Source organism: Diorhabda carinulata, chromosome 4 (assembly GCF_026250575.1).
Source record: "Diorhabda carinulata isolate Delta chromosome 4, icDioCari1.1, whole genome shotgun sequence".
NCBI lineage: Eukaryota > Metazoa > Arthropoda > Insecta > Coleoptera > Chrysomelidae > Diorhabda > Diorhabda carinulata.
In genome coordinates this window covers 12,953,325-12,970,445 of record NC_079463.1, presented here as the reverse complement: position 1 = coordinate 12,970,445, position 17,121 = coordinate 12,953,325, and the positions used below count along the sequence as shown (strand labels likewise).

Below are 17,121 nucleotides of genomic sequence, written 5' to 3'. Positions count from 1 at the left end.
TAGGATACATGTGCAATGAGTCGTTGAAGAATGAAATTATTATATATGAGAACTCGCCCATTGATATATACGGTAAAGCTGGTCCTGTGATAATAGTTTATTGAAACTTTATTTATTATATTTTTTTTGTGGCCCGTTACATTAGTTTTTTGGTCGTTTTTAAAGGGCCAATTTCTAAGGAGGCCTTTTTGTTTGTTTATAGTATTCTCGAAATCTCAATAATTCCAAGATTTAGAATATGATTTTAATACGTAAAGCGAAAAATTAGATCTAAATTCCGTAATAATAAACTTACCTATTTTGAGTTTCTTCCGACTCCTCCGAAGAATTCAAAGAATTACAATCCTGTATCCTTTTCGCCCATTTGCTCTTCACTTCCTCTTGTACTCTCTGTTTTAGAGCATTGACTCTTTGTCTTTCTTGCTCTATAACTTGTGATCCTAGAGAAATAATTGTTACTATAATCATATAACCTATAAATAATATTTAAATTTACCTTGTTGACACAGATGTATGTGTCGATTACGTTCGATTTCCTTTAGAGATTCAATCGTTTTCCTCCCTAGAGAACCTTGTCCTCCTTCTTCGATGATGGGCGTATCCGAAGTTACTCTGCTTATTCTATCTATGTCGTCTTGACTGGGAAACTTTTTTTCTGTAATAGGAATTTTAAAAATTCGTTTTAAAACGAGATATGAAGCGACCAAAATGTGCATGGTATATTGCAGGTATCTTTAGTTGTATTACTTCGTGTAATCTTGATTCCAAATACTCAAAAAGCCTTTCGAACGAATAGACTTGAATAGAGATGAAGAAAACAACTTTTCAATGCAAAAAGACTCTATGGGAATCGGACTTGCTATTCAAATATTAAAAAACCTTCTGAAAGCTTAGACTTGAAGGTAAATGGAGAAAAGACCTTTTTAATGAAGAGAGATCCTATAGGAAGTGTACTGCTTTGTGTAATCTTGTTTCCAAATACTCCAAAAGCAAAAAGACCCTATGGGAGTCGAACTCCTTCGTGTAATTGGTTTCCAAATATTCAAAAAACCTTCTGAAATATTAGATTTGAAGGTAAATGAAGAAAAGACCTTTTCAAAAAGGGAGACCCTATAGGAGTTGTACTCATTCGTGTAATCTTGTTTCCAAATACTTTTTAATTGAAAAAATCCCTAGGGGAGTCGGTTTATAAATATTCAAACAACCTTTTGAAAGATTGGAGATGAAGGTAGAATGGAGAGACCTTTTCATTGGAGAAAGACCCTATGAAAGTTGTACTCTCTTGCATAATCTTGCTTCCAACTATTCGAAAAACCTTCTGAAAGATTTGATGCAAAGGTAGATAAAGAAAGACTCTCTAGGAGTGGTACTCCTTCGTGTAATTGTGCTTACAAATATTCAAAAAACCTTCTGAAATACTAGACTAAAACAAAATCAATAAATAAATCACAACTGTTCAAAATACAGAGACTGGCATGTATCTGCATTGTCGGAGCAAAAAAACTAACCCAACAATAACAGTGGATGGTAATCTAGATCTAACTCCATTATACATTGTTATAGAAAGACTAAGCTCGGTATGGTCAAATGAGGAGTCACAAAACGGAGAATTGGTACCTCAGGAGAATGGAAAACGATCGGAATATAAGTTCCATCAGAAGAGATAATTGACAGGTAATTTTGACAAGAACTTCTCAATCAGAAATATCATAATATGACAAACAGATGCTTCCAAAACAATAAAAGAAATATGGATTGGTGTATGAACCAAAGACTTCGAATCAAACCATCCTAGCACATACCAAGAGTAAGTTATAATCATTGGGAGGTGTACACTAAAGCAGAAACAACCAAAGCAAAGAGTTTCTATCACGTGAATAAACACCTTGAGAGAATAGAAAACATCGGCGACTGCAAGTTTTGTGGAGAATAGGTTGAACGCCTAATAGCAAGAACAAGCTTCTCATTTTAAACTAATCCATCAGTACGATCCAATCCGACCCTACCTAGTCGAAAGAACCTGCCTAGTATTATTTTCTAGAAATACTCATCCGGGAACAATCGAGAATCATTTAGAATATTCTGAAACGCTTTATTCATCTCAAAAAATAGGAAAATATTACAAAACGGGCGTTCTTAGTTGATACCACATTAAGCTAGACCTAACCAGATGATGAGAAATGAAATAGCCTCGTCAAAAAGGTACAAAGAGTCTATATTTTGGACCATAACGCTACTTTGGCCTCATGGGATGTCTCATAAAAAAAAGGAACTCAGAGGATGAGTAAAGAATCTCTTCAGGTAAAAACAATCCATAAGATTCATTACGACTTTAAAATGGTAGCTGGTCTTCTGTCCCTTCATATTCCATCTTAAACGATAGGCACAAGCCATAGGGACAGCAGAGCATCTAATCTACGAATCTTGGTTTCCTCGAATGAGTACTGTTAACCCTGAAAAATGGGACGAAAAATATGCTTTTGGAGGAAGTGATGTATATTGGAGGCGGAACAATGAGATGAATGGTCACGCACAGGTATAGGTGCAGAGTGACTCCACAAACAATCTGCAAATCTTAGGCCTCCTTCACATGAATCTACTCATTTAAAACTAAGTTGTTCCATTGAATAACATTGGTAGTGACTCAACGAGGACTAGTTAGTGTGTATAAGGCCTTAGATTTGTAGTTTGTTCGTGGAGTCACTCTGCACCCAAACAGAGCAAATTTTATAAGTGACCCTGTCTCAAAAATATGTAGCCTCCTCCAAAAGCTGGCTTTTGTTCCGGTTTCTAGGAAGTAGCACTATTCTTCTGAGGTAACTAAAACTTTTGATGAAATGAGCAGGACTTTCGCAGAGTAGTAGTAGTAAGGTGGTATTTGAAGTGGCAGGAGAACAACCACCAGTTTAATGTCGTTTCTGGGCATCTCCGGGAGTTTCTTGAATTCCTTTGCCTAAGCGATTATGAATATTTTGGACTGGAGGGATTCTTTAACCATCCGTTCAATTCGTTGTTGATTCGACATCTCATGAGAGCTCTGGTCCAAAATATGGAGTCGTTGTCTCTTTTCGGCGAGGTTATATGCTTCTTCATCGTCTGGTAGATAGCTTAGGGTTGATTAGTTCACATTTCCAATATGGCATCAACTAAGGAAGATCATTTTGTAATATTGTCCGATTTAAGGAGACGAATAAAGAGTTTCCGATTATTCTAGATGGGTTTCGATTGTCCCATGATGAGAATTTCTCGAAAATGATACTAGATAGAGTCCTTAGACAATGTAAAGAGCGAAAAGGGTCGGATTTGATCGGTAGGATGGATTAGGGGACATAGAAGTAAATATATATCGCAGTGAGATATCATAGCTTACAAAATCAACTGATTGAGGTAGATGGTATTGAAACTACCCGATTCCGCTTAGAAAAATATAATTTTAGACCCTAGACTCAATTATTTCACTAAAACACATTTTTCATCCTATAAAATATAAAATGAAAAGTATCGACGTTTCATACTTACCCATTCCGACTTCAAGAATCGATTTTTCTTGAAACATTTTTTCGTTAAAAGATTGCGACATATTATACATGTCTTTGTCGGGTATTTTGGAATTACTGACGATGATCGAGCAGCTCATGTCGGTGATTTTACCGAAAGATAAACGTTTTTCGATGTCTTTCGATTTTTCGCTATCGGTATCGCTCGAAATTTCCTGTTCGGATTCTTCGTACGAATACAAAAGTAATTCGTTATCGATACTTTTTAATCTATTTCTGATTTCTTCTAATCTCATCATGCATTCCGTTTTTTGACGATCTATTGTTTTGAATTCGTTCGAATTCGTCCTCGAGGTATCCATCTACGAAAAAAAAAAAAATTATTAGAATTGAGTTTTGAAAAAAAAAAAAATGGAGTAATTTACCTTTTGTTGTTCCAAATCTTCAATATTACTTTTCAAATTTTCGATTCGTTTCGATAGATCTAAAATTTCCCTTTGGAGCTCTTCCCTGCTAGCTAACCAATCGGCTTCTTCTTCTAAATGATGAAATTCTAAATCCTCGAAGGTTTTTCTTTCATTATCTAATTGTTCTTGCGCTTGCAGATATTCTTCGAAAATTTCTTCGTATTCCGGACTAGATTTTTGAGTGGAACGTAGTTTTTCGTCTACAGCGTCCATATGGTCTTGAGCTTTCTTTAATTTTTCTTTGCATTCCTTTTGGTCTTCTTCTTGTTTCCTTTGACAGTCTTTCATGTTTTCTTCTATATTCTGCGATCGTTTTTGAAGTTTCTGTTTTCTAGTTTCGGTTTTTTCCAATTCCAATAATTTTGATTTGTATTCTCCTGATATTAAAGCTTTTTCCAATTCCGTCTGTAATCATAGAAAATAATGATATTGTTACGAACTCGTTTATTAACGTATATCGTGAAGCCAGTCCTGTCATATTATGCTAATAGAAACTATAGTTAGGTGGATTAGGAACTTCTAGAACAGAATTATCAAGAAATCCTTTTCGTATAAATAGGCACTTGTTTATCAGCGAGAAAGTCATTAAATAATTGGATATCTTAGTGAACGCAACAACGACGAATTTAAATAAATTATATTTATCATTTATTATATATTGAGTTAGTGAATAGTAGTTTGGTGCATAGTTTATTGTTTCTAATATAAGTGTATGAATAAATTAAGTAAGTAAAAACCACAAATTATTATAATTACTCACTTCTCTTTGTAATTCTTCTTCTTGTGTCTCGATTTCTGCCATCTGCCTTTTTATTCTCGACATAACCGATAGAATGTCCTTCTTCTCTTTTCTCAATTGTTCGAATCTTTTCCTATCCTCTTGATCGTGATCGCTACATTTTTTCTTGCTAAATTCGTTAGTACCATTTTGATCGATCACTTTATCCATTTGTAAATTATTATCAACTGGAGAAGAAGCTTCTTTCGAACTATCCAAAACATTTTCTATTGGAAAAACGAACTTCGTCGGAGTGGATTTTTCACTAGGGAAGTCGAAGATATCATGATCCGGCGGAAATTCCCTGGAATTGTGTAGATTTTGTTTGAGAATTTCCTCGGCTTCTCTCAGTAATATTTGCTCTGCTTGTAAGATGGCGAATTTGTTGTCGATAATTTCGCCGGTCTCTTTTATTGTACTGAAAGAAAATTTAAACATTAATAATCTAATGGTTCTTGGAGGAAGATGAAGTTCCAGCAAATCTGAGGTAGTGATGGAATTTGGCGACTATAGAAACTATTAGTTGCAGGAACCAGAGCACCAGTGAATAGTCGATCAAGTTGAAGGAATCGGAGCACCAATAAATGGTCGAACCAGTTGCAGAAACCAGAGTACCAGTGAATAGTCGATCAAGGTGAAGGAGCCTGAGCATCAGTGAAGGATCGATCTAGTTTCAGAAACCGCAGCACCAGAGAATGATCGATTTAGTTGCAGGTGCAGGAGTACCAGTAAATAGGCGATCAAGTTGCAGGAACCAGAGCACCAATGAATGGTCGATCAAGTTGTAGGAACAGGAGCACAAGTAAATGGCCAATCTAGTTGCATTAAATATTATCCGGATTTTATTTTTGTACTTGAATGTTTAATTAATAAAATTACGAGGATTGTCTGGGAAGTTTCCGACCTCAATTTGAACTTTTCAATACATAAATTGAGAAATATATTTAAGAGAGTTAAGACAGTTAAGACAAAGAGACAAAGAGAGAGAATTTCATCGGTCGATGGAGATCGTTATTTGAGATAGTCACCATCTGTTCATCGGCCAGTCAAGGAGCCCTTGGATCTTGACGTTGATGAGAGAGCCCAGTGGCTCCTCCTCGGGCGCCCCTACGTGATCATGGGGAGCGGATCCGGTGCATAGGAAGTCTCATTTTCTACGCTCTTCTGAAGCGGTTAAACTGTAATCGCAATAGGGTCCGCCAAATCAGAGGGACGATCGAATATGCAGCTGGTCATTAGTCGAGCAGGACAAGCGGTTTCACGATAAAAAAGCTGCTCGATTTCATTGACTGTAGCGATAATGTGGTTTTCATCCGGCAGCGGAACTAAGCCACCGTAGTTTTTCCCTCTTCACCGGTTTAAGAGTCATGACTTAAATAGTGAAAAAGTTAAAGCCAAAGCGCCTGATCTGTTTTTTAAAGGACGTCGGCTATTGGCAATCTTAAGTGATGATTATGTTTCTTTGTTAGGTCGTAAACCTTTCAGACGACCCTTGTATATAAATATAAGTATGAATTACAGAGATTAATTTAAACAATCAGGTGTGTACATAAGGAAATTTGTATATATATATTCTTAGAAAACTTATATATACTTTTGTTGTTTGTATTCAGATTAGATAAAACAGGTTATAAAAAAAACATGTGATTTTTTTTTTTAAATTTCGTATCATAACCTGTTTCAAGCACAATTTTTCAAAAGAGAAACTTTTCTGACAGTCCTTGGATCAATCAATCGAAAATCATTTAAACTGAAAGAAATTTTCTGAAAAAACTTACTTGTCTCTATTTGATGTAACAAACGTTTTGATTCTTGTTCTCGGCGAAGTTGGATAAGACCCTGGAGGATTATGTTGCAGGTAAACGTTTTCGTAAGGACTTTTTCGCTCAACACCTCGTAATTCTTGGTCTGTCGTCATCAAGTCGACATTTTCATAGTTGACGCCATTCGGAGGACTATATGTTAAATTGACGTTTTCGTAATTGGTTTTACCAGATTGTTTGATTAGTTCATTATGAAGAATGTCTAAAGGAGATGGAGGCGGTGTCGAACTATAACTTGGAGACGGCGGCGGACCATATTGCCCTCTTTTATCTCTTGGAAGGGAACCGTTAGTCTTGATCCTTTAAAAAATATGATATTATTACATTAACAGTACAGACTCGAAAAATGGAATAACATTAATGACAGGTACGAATGCAAGTAACGAAATTGATCAGTTGCAAGACAAAGTATCCTAGGGATTTTCAAAATGATGGATGACAAAGTCAGTGAAGGCTTTCCTGGAGAAAAGAGAAATGAGAAATTTCTTATTTTAGATATTTGCACAGGTCGTCCAGTAGTGGTCTGTTTTTGCCTGTTTTACATCCCATGGATTAGAATGTGAATTAAAAAGATTTACGTAACAAACTTTTGTCAAATGAAAGCAGTTGTTCAAAGATTTGCTAATGCTTGGCAAAATATTGCAGAAAAAATTCTTGTTGGTTCATCAAACATCAAAAGATGCATTAGAACCCGAGCCGAGCCTCCTCATCCATGCGGAGACTCGAAAAAGCGAGCACTTCCTAAGAAAAACCAAATAGAATTGGATAAACCAATGTGAAGCTTTCAAAGCTTTCTTATACCAGTTTCAATTTAGGCTAGGTACGGGGTTATGATTAGGTTAGATAAAATGAGGGTAGGGTTACGTTAGGTTGCAATAGATTAGGTTAGGTAGCATTCATAAGAGTAAGTACGGCATATCGCACAGTGTCTATGGTTGTAATACAATGGTATGTGGGATATCACCCATACATATCCGGACGAACGGTGAAGGTGCTACAGCAATAGGTAATAATAAAGAAGATAGAGATAGAGCATTAAGAGGTTTGGCAACACGAATGGGCAACGGAAACGTGCAAAAGGAAAATGGACAAAAGATTTAATCCTAGAAGTGACAGAATGGGTGGAATGCAGATTTACACAAAGGAACTGCTGTACTACAAAGTTTCTAACTGGAGACGGATCTTTTAGTTTATATACCCATAAAATAATAGTTCTGCATGTACTGCAGAATCATAGATGATACAAACGTTAAGGCCGATTCATAAACTTGACTTTTCATTTGCCGTTGCCGTTCGCAGGTGAAGATTGCCGTTTGACGTTAGTAGCAAATTCTACACCCTATTAATAAATAAAAAAATAACTTTAAATATCAATTGGATCTATTTTTTCTTTTATGAGGGGTTGCACTTTCTCTTACCAACAGTATTCACCCATCATGGCCGAATCCCATCGTCCTTAATTTTGAATTTCCATTGTTTTAATAAATTGGTGGATCCTGTCAGCCGGCTCATCACAGCTTCCAAATTTTCGGGAAAAAATGTCAGATGGAAATGGATAAAATGAATTTTCAATGACATTCGAGCACCAAGGGATTTGTATGCGTCTAGAAGTTCATCAACTAACTGTTGGTAGTTGACGATCCATATTGCTGCCCAAAAATCCCCTCACTACACTAATAAATGCCTTCCATGCTCTAAGTTACTGTCTGGTTAGATTTTTTACAAAATTGATATCGTCCAGCAATTTTCTTATTTGTGGCCCAATAAAAATACCTTCTTTTAATTTGGCATCAATCAACTGGAGAAAGACTTCTCTAAGGCATTTGAATCCATCACCCTCTTTATCTATAGTCATTACAAAGTTTTTCATCAATCCAAGTTTAATGGGAAGGGGGGCAGAAGGACATTTTTGGGATCTACAAGGGGTGTAAACTTAACATTTTGAGATCCCGGTTGAAACTCACTTTTTGCTTACCAATTTTTTTTTAAATAGTGTTGATCTAGTACCCGACTATCCCATAGACAAAGAAAACAGCAATGTTTCATAAACCCTCCCTGAAGTCCCATTAAAATTCCAATCACCTTCAGGTCCTCACATATCTGCTACTTATACTTGTTGTAGTTAATTTTGTCTAAAAGCAAGCGAATATTTTCACAAGTTTCTTTCATCTTCACAAAATGAGCAACTGGTATAGACGGTTTTAAATTTCTATTGTGTAATAACACTGATTTTAAATTGTATTTAGACGAGTCAATAAATAGGCGTCACTCACTGGGATTATGCTCAATATCAAGTTCGTTCATTAGACCATCAATATCCGTGCACGCACACAACGAATTTTCCATACTGTAGAATGCAGAAAATGTAGCATTTCTTTTTCTAACGGTCGTAATTTTTCTCGCTTTCGCTAACAAGTTCCATTCCTTAATACGGGAAGCAAGAAGTTCAGACTGTTGCTGTGATAACCCCAAATCACGTGCTAAATCATTCAACTTTGACAATCAAATTTGGCTCGCCGGAACTGGTACTGGAATAAAGATAGGGTCGGTGCTTTTTTTATTCGTAGCTTCCTGATGATACGTTGTCTCCAGTATCTTCTAAAACAATATTTTGTGGATTTAAAGGCGCAATCGGAACTGGTAAATCTTCGTTATGGGGAACAGGTCGTATAGCAGATGGCAAATTTGGATCTTTGATCTTGTACTTTCCTTTCTTAGAATAACCTTCAGTTTTTGTTAGGCAAAAATAGCAGTCGTCAAAATGCTTAGTGGGTTTCCGCCATACTATTGGAATTGCAAAACGCGTGCTTTTTTCCTTCCCATTCATCCACTGCACCAATAACACTAACACAACTAACACAGCACGCGTGGGGGGCCCACTGCTTGTCTTGGTCTTGGTCTCCAATTAAATTACCAAAATATTTTAAATGGACTTTATTCACATTTTCGGAAAAAATCTGCTTGCGATTACACCATAAATTCTCCATAAATATAACAAAATTTGTCAGGAAAAGTTTTGCAACTGCGGCGCGTTTGACTCGACATTTTCATCTTTATAATCACTTTTTGCACTATGAAAAGAGAACCACTTACTATGAAACTCAACAGAATATTAATTTTTAATGTTTTTATTGTGAGTAATACAGTTCAGGTATTTTTTCGGCCATCAAATTTACCGATATTAACCACCCCTTTATAAAATTTCCTACTTTCTAATATAAACAGGGATAATTAAGCTATTGAAAAGTGGTACTTGTTAAGACTTAATAAATATTTTTTTCTATTATTGAACGGGTATTTCCATTTTAAAAATAAAGGTCTTCCTGTGTTACGAAAATCTTGTCGGCCAGTGTTATTATTATCTTCTCTTAGATTGTGATTTTATATGTAATTTTAGTGTTTTGTTTTTATTGGTCAAACTTCGAAACACCTGATTTCGATGAAACTTCGTATGTAAAGAATATTTAAGGTAGGGAGGGATCACATCACACCCCACTTAAGACAGAAGAAGGTAATTGGGATAAGACTAATAGCGTGAAATCAGCACTGTTTAGGAAGCATCTGGAGACAGTCTTTCAGCCGTTTCCAATGGATCCCAATGAAAACAAAGATGTTGAAATCATTGAATTTTTACAATCCCCTTTTCAGCATGAATTTTTGAAAACAGAAAATGTTATTCTGCAGCGTTTTTAGACATCACTCAAGCCTTTGACCGGGTTTGGCTTGATGGGCTTTTATTCAAAATCAGAAAATCCTTGCCTATTATCTACCACCAAATCCTTCATTCCTAACTCCATGTTCGCCGTTTCTTTGTTAATTACCATGATGAACAAATTCCACTTTACAAAATAAATGCCGGAGTTTCTCAAGGCAGTGTCCTGGGACCGGTGCTTTACCTCATCTTCACGGCAGATTCACCAACTAACAATGATGTATTAGCAGCTACATTTGCAGATGACACCGCCATACTAGCATCACACAGAGATCCTATAATCGCATCAAATACATTACAGTTCCATCTTAACAAAATAGAAAAATGACGCGTGAAAGTAAACGAATCGAAACAATCCAGGTAACCATCACCAACCGCAAAGGCAAATGCCCAGAAGTTACTATAAACAATCAAGCCCTACCACAACATGATGATGTTAAATATCTTGACATGCACCTGGACAAGCGATTGACCTGGAAGAAACACATATTCACCAAACGTAAACAATAAGGTTTGAAACTAAGGAATTTATACTGGCTGCTAGGTAGAAAATCTCAATTATCATTAAAAAACAAAGTACTGATCTATAAAGTAATCCTCGAGCCCATATGGACCTCCGGAGTTCCATTGTGGGGATTAGCAGCCAAATGTGTTATTGAAATTCTAGTACGGTTTCAATCGAAGGTCCAACGAATTATCGTAGATGCTCCACGGTTTGTCCCAAACTTTGCCATAACTCGTGACATCCATGTGCCAACTTATCCATAAGTTATAAAAATGGTTAAGTCTCCACCCAAACAGACTGGAATCTAACTTAATGGTGCAACCAACAGTTCAGAGTAGACTCAAAAAGCACAAACCTCACGACCTAATTAGTAGGTTTTATCGAGTGCTAGTGTGTTCCTAATAGACAAACCTAATTGATCGAGTAATCAATTATAGCTGTAAGAGAAAGTAATCAGTGGAGCATGTCAACTTGTATTTTATCGTCACATAATTTGATTATTGTAATAATTATACCATGTATTAAATACAACACTGTGTACCGCCACTGTAAACAGTCGAAACCAAATGAAATATTTTAATCAATGATTCATCAAAATACGGAAACTAGTAAAATTCACTATTTTTGTCATGTGAATGCGTAGTATTCGCATCGGTATATCAGTTTAATAGAATTCTTTGATAATTCCTTCGAGTAAGAATATATGTTTTTTGGATCATAAACATTTTCGCCATTTTATCTCAGATATTACTTGTGAAGAAGTAAAAACAGTCGTAGCTAAATTTAGCACAGATTTCGAAAATTAAAAAAAAAACATCGATTTCAATAAATACGAAACTCACCTATTAGGCGTCATCGGTTTGCTTTTCTCACACTGTTGTTTCTCGTATTCCGCGCACATATTTAATATTTCTTCCAACCTTTGTTGTTCCGCCTTTTCTATTTCCTGTTCTTTGATCCTATCCTGTTGCGCCTAAGATAAATCCATTATGAATAACGCGATAACAAAGATTTAAAAAAAAATTATTACACTGGAGATACAACCGCGATGATTACGTAAAGAAACTCACTGACTTCTCTCCGATTTTTTGTATCGGTTAAGTTATCCAACGGAATAAATATTTACACATAGATAAAAACAGCGTTAAACGTTTATTTGTACAACATACGAAAATTATAGGTGTCTGTATATGGACGTTAAGTGCACGTGTTTCTTCCTTTTACGTGGAGCTGGCGTTAGTGGTCTCACGGAGAGGTTCATTCCTTTACTACGTGCAAGAGGCCAAGTGAGCTGCTCGTCCCATACTGCGTGCCTTTCCAGGTGATTACATCACACCAATGATGACATAAGGAATTGCCATCTCCATCGACGCGTTACAGAGGCAGAAACCAGGTAGGAAGTCGTTTCAAGCTACCAGGCGCTTTTCAAGTTGGTACATAGGGGATCACCTTCTATTTGCGTCGATGAATTCCAGAGGCAGAAACCGGGAAGAAGGGTCGCTTTAGACTATCGGTTAGGTGTCAATGTCCGAGGTCGCAGTATATGTAATCGATTGTTAGCCGAGAAAACAAGATCCCTTTACTGGCGAAGGAAATCTACCGCACTGGGCGAAGAAGAGTTGAAGACAGATGAGTGGAAAAAGAACAAAGGTCGTTGGCATATATTATAGGATACCTCGACTAAGGGAAGACGGACCCACCGATTTATTCGAAGGGTGGACACCTGAATCAGCAGTTCTCACAGAGAAGTGAATTACTACTCGACCCAGATGCTGTCTGGATACGAAAAATATCTTCGCAGTTTCCAGCGTGAGGTTTCCTCGGAGTGTCCAACATGCGCAGGTGCACATATTCCTCGTATGCTCACATTTGCACTAAGATTAGAAGTAACGCCTGGAAATATGTTGGAGGCTATGTTGTCAACGGAGACTGCCTGGAGAGCAACGAACACTGATGTGTTCAAGAAACAAGAGAACATACAAGGAAGGAAAATATCGAGGGGAAGGAAGTATTTGACGAAAAAGATCCTCCCTATCTGCGAAGTAATACCTAACGGCGGTCCCGCGGAGAAAACAAAAGCCAGAGTGAGAAAAAGTTTTTGAGTTGGCATGGAAAATATGTTGAAGGCTACGCTATCAACAGACAATTCCTGGACAGCTAGGAGAACGTTCACCGTTGAAGACACTTCGCCCTGAATCGGACAAAGAGAGGAAAATCGAGAGGGAGGAATCAATTAACTGAAAAGATAGCTAGATACTCCTCCTGCGGGAAGTAATACCTAACTGCAGTCCCATAGGGGAAACGGAGACCAAAGAAAGCCACGGGCACGATAGCCAGTGAGGTTTAGAAAAAACTTCGCTCGGAATCGAACAAAAGGAGGAAAATCGAGAGGGAGGAAGCACTGCTTTATAGAAATAGAGGATATAGAATAAAGAAGAGGAAGAAATCTAAATTAGATCCATGGTTGGAGAAGTAATGGTGACATTGACAGGAAATAAAGACTAGTGGAAATTTCTTCGTTGATATTTCGCTGCATTAGAAAAACAATTATATAATTACAAAAATGTGTCACATGGAAATGATGGAAAAAAGAGAAAAATTGACGTATCTGTAGTTTTTTTTTTGTAAAACACCAAGCGCCAGACTCAAAAGGTCATGATAGCAGTTGTGTTTCGTTACACATTTCGGCAAATGTGACCTCTGATAAAATCCAGGATTGATTCAATAAAATAGCTTCCAAAGTTTATTTAGAAGAACTCACAGACGATAATTTTAGCAGAAACCATGACGTATATGAGTAATTAAATCCTAATCCTTCGACAAATTACTATGTAAATCACTTTACCTGGTTCCTTTTTATTTCCGCGTCGTATTTCCTGCGTTCCATTTCCTCGTAACCTTCATAGTTAAAGTCGGCCAATTCTCCTAACGATCCGCTTCGCCTGTGATCAAATTTAGGTCCATTGGGGATGGGGTTAGGGGTGACGCTTCTAAAAAAATTGGGATTTCTATTGAAGTTAGGAGAGGGAGTCGCTATTCTGTTGATATTTATATTTTTACTGCTACCCGAAGTTTTATTATTCAAATCATTGTTGTCGAAATTGACGCTTTGGTTTTTGGGAATGCAACCGTTTTCGAATATGATGACTCTATTGTTGATGTTTTTCGTTTCGTGTACGGTGACGTTGACGTATTGACTTTGGTGAGATTTTTTCGAAAACGTCGGTTGGGAATGGTTTTTGCATTGAAGTTTTTCATTGCTGTTGAGCTCCGCGTAATTTAGAGCGCTTTGGGGTAAATTTTTTGCGAAGCTAGTTAGATCCGGAGGGGCTCTACCTGCAATAGAAATAAAACACACACAACTATTAACCGCGTACAGTTCAGAGGTAGTACTGACAAACGTACAATTTGTGGCTATACGACAATGATGAGCCACATTTATAAATATGAGGATATAAAAATTTCTAGGTACAAAAACTACAAAATCTTGACAAAAATCCAGTGATCGAGCTACTGCTATCATTACAGTTTTATTTTACGTTGTTGTGTTCGTAATTTTAGCGATATCTTACTCATAAGACATAAGACCACACCCACTCCCATATATACTCTCACTGCTTGTACTGGAATCTAGCTTACACTAGAAATAATTTACAAAATGATGGAAATGAAAGGATTACACCAAAGGTAGATTGTCTAATCCCAAACATTGAAACTGGGCTTGTCAGAAATCACAGGGAAACGGATTTCTTCCTAATCCACTGTTCAATTACGGACAAAGACAACGACATCTAGTACACGTTTTTCAAGTGAGAATGCTGGAAGAATCATAGAGTCAAGAACGATGCAATTATGGGCAAGACTATAAAACCTACGATCTTAGCGAACGAGAAGGCACAAAAAGAAAAGCATTGGAGTGAAATCGCGGTGTCTTCTAATTGACGAACTTTCAAAGAGGAATCAGTGTAACAGGAGTAGATAAGAATAGACTTACACTACACTCCAATGTAAAAATCCAACGACTTGTAGAACAAGATATCCAAGTGAGAATGCTGGAGGAATCATGAAGTCGACAACGAAGCAACTATGGGCAAGATAATCAAACTTGCGAACCTAGTGACAGAGAAAGCACAAAGAGAAGCGTCTTCTAATTGACGAAATTTCAAAGAGAAATTAGTGCAACAGGAGTGAACAACAATGGACCTACACCACACTCCAATGTGCAAAACCAGGCAAAGACGAAGACATCTAGCAAAAGATTTTCAAGTGAGAATGCTATAAAAATCATAGTCAATAACGAAGCCACTACGGGCAAAACTGCCAAACCTCTGAGTCTATTTAAGGAGATGAGTCAAAGATAAGAGCAATGGAGTGAATTCGCCACGCCTTTTCATTGACAATATTGGTCAATGTGGAATGACCGATGCGCAAGTTCAGGTAAAAATGATAACGTACAGCAGAAGTTTTTTAATTGAGAATATTGAAGGAGTAATAGAGTCAACGCCGAGATAACTATGGACAACACCCTGCACGGTTTGAGTTGAAGAAATGTCAATACAATTTTCTTTACCAAATTTATTCACAGACTGTTTCTAAAATGGAATAATGAGTAAATATAGAAAAAAAATAACTTGTTTGGTAGAACCTTGTGCAAAAATTGTACTCACCTATGACGTCCTTGACGGGAGTGTTTACTGTTGCCACATTTGAAGGAAAAACTTTCGGCGAAATAGATTTCTTGTAATTTTGAGCTGCCAGATATTCGAATTTAGATACTTTGGTCATTATACTGGAAGGAGGTTCCTCGCTACCGCTATCCGATAGAGATTCTCTAGGACTTTTCCTCGGTGCCACGGGTGGTTTCTTGTTGAATTTACTCATGAATGAGTTGTCCGGTTCAAAATTAATTGGAGCCATCGAGATTCTTGGATTTGGTAGCACCGATTTCATAAGTTTCGCTTCAGCTGGGTGATTGAATCGCATGTAATTAGATCTTCCGAATGTAAGCATACAACCTGGATACAAATATCAAAATATAAACTATGTTATACTTAATATGGAAAACGCATGCAAGAAATAAAAATGGCAGGAGACAATCGACGAATAACATGGCAAGAAATAAAACGGAAGACACAGAATTGGAAAAACTGGAAACTCCGATATACCTTACACTTGAAAAGGTAGAAAGGCTTCAGGATTAACTAGGTATGCTATCTATATTTTCAAGAAATTTATATTAGTTCCATAGTTAGTTTCAAATTTCGTGACAAGATCCGTTAGAGACAAAAGAAATCTCGATTCAATGAGATTTGGTGACAAAAAAAGGCAAGAAGATACTCAAGACACATGTGAGGTTTCTGTTCAATAGTGCAATCAACTTACAGTAGGCTTGGTGTTCGACTAAAAGAAAACCCGATAAAGACGTCGTCAGGGTCGATAACTGGTTAGAGCCCATCTGTAGTATACAGTCATTCCAATTAATCTAAAGAGGAATTAGTGTAAAGAAAACATATAGAACATTCTTTTTTCCTTTCTACACAGGCATTTGTCTATATAATTACGCAGATATCGAGTATTCTGGAGTGTACTCAAACGTGAAATTGATATAAGGTACAAGTCTGGAGTTTTGCTCATAAATATTATATACATAAATCAGTATATTACAGAAAAGGATACTCAGCATTGTAATTACGTAATATTCATTTATGTGAAAGATTAAAATTTCTGAATATCGATCTATTACTTTTTAGGGGTTGTTTCATTGATTTATTGATATCATTAAGATAATACCCATATTAGTGAAACTACTACTACTACTACTACTAACGGTGTCCTATAATTTTAAGCGGACGTGATCAAATGGAGCATGATGTGACTTTTAATAATAACAGATTGGAGGCATACAATGCTGATAGAAAATTGTTCTGTAGCGGATACAGCAAAATAATAAAATTTTTTTCGCTTCGGGAAAAGGCTATTGTTTTCTAAAATCCTTCGTCGTTGCCTTAGAAGTACAGTACTTTCAACCTGCTCAGACAGCAGAGTTGCTATAAAAGCTATAATGGCCTAACCGGCTTGTTTGTGCCACTTACGAGGTTATATTGAAAAATTCTTAGCCTACTATAGAACCAAACAAAATTTCAATGTCAAAATATTTTATTACTCAACATATTCTCCTCTTAATTGGATACATTTATTACAGCGAACCTGCAACGTCTCTAGACCTTTCAAAAAAAATGTTTCTTCTTGCTCTGTAAACCAGACCTCCACAGCTTTTATTACCTCCTCGTTGGAAGAAAATTTACGACCTATTAAACATTTTTCCGTTGAGGAAAGAGG

The 17,121-nt window shown here is 36.7% G+C and overlaps 1 protein-coding gene across 5 annotated transcripts in view; it reads right to left on the bottom strand.

The window, feature by feature from the left end:
• The window catches only part of LOC130893387 (pleckstrin homology-like domain family B member 1), a 142,725-nt gene that overhangs the window by 35,188 nt on the left and 90,416 nt on the right, over positions 1-17,121 (bottom strand). For 3 of the 5 annotated variants that reach the window (XM_057799444.1, XM_057799448.1, XM_057799447.1), the window contains 9 exons: positions 15,450-15,797; positions 13,628-14,118; positions 11,625-11,755; positions 6,521-6,865; positions 4,725-5,160; positions 3,923-4,369; positions 3,520-3,859; positions 497-655; positions 296-440 (listed from right to left, as the gene is read on the bottom strand). In XM_057799444.1, the coding sequence (XP_057655427.1) occupies positions 296-440; positions 497-655; positions 3,520-3,859; positions 3,923-4,369; positions 4,725-5,160; positions 6,521-6,865; positions 11,625-11,755; positions 13,628-14,118; positions 15,450-15,797 (2,842 nt within the window). Of the gene's footprint in view, positions 1-295; positions 441-496; positions 656-3,519; positions 3,860-3,922; positions 4,370-4,724; positions 5,161-6,520; positions 6,866-11,624; positions 11,756-13,627; positions 14,119-15,449; positions 15,798-16,164; positions 16,265-17,121 lie in introns of all 5 variants that reach the window. The other 2 variants (XM_057799446.1, XM_057799445.1) reach the window with 1 other exon arrangement.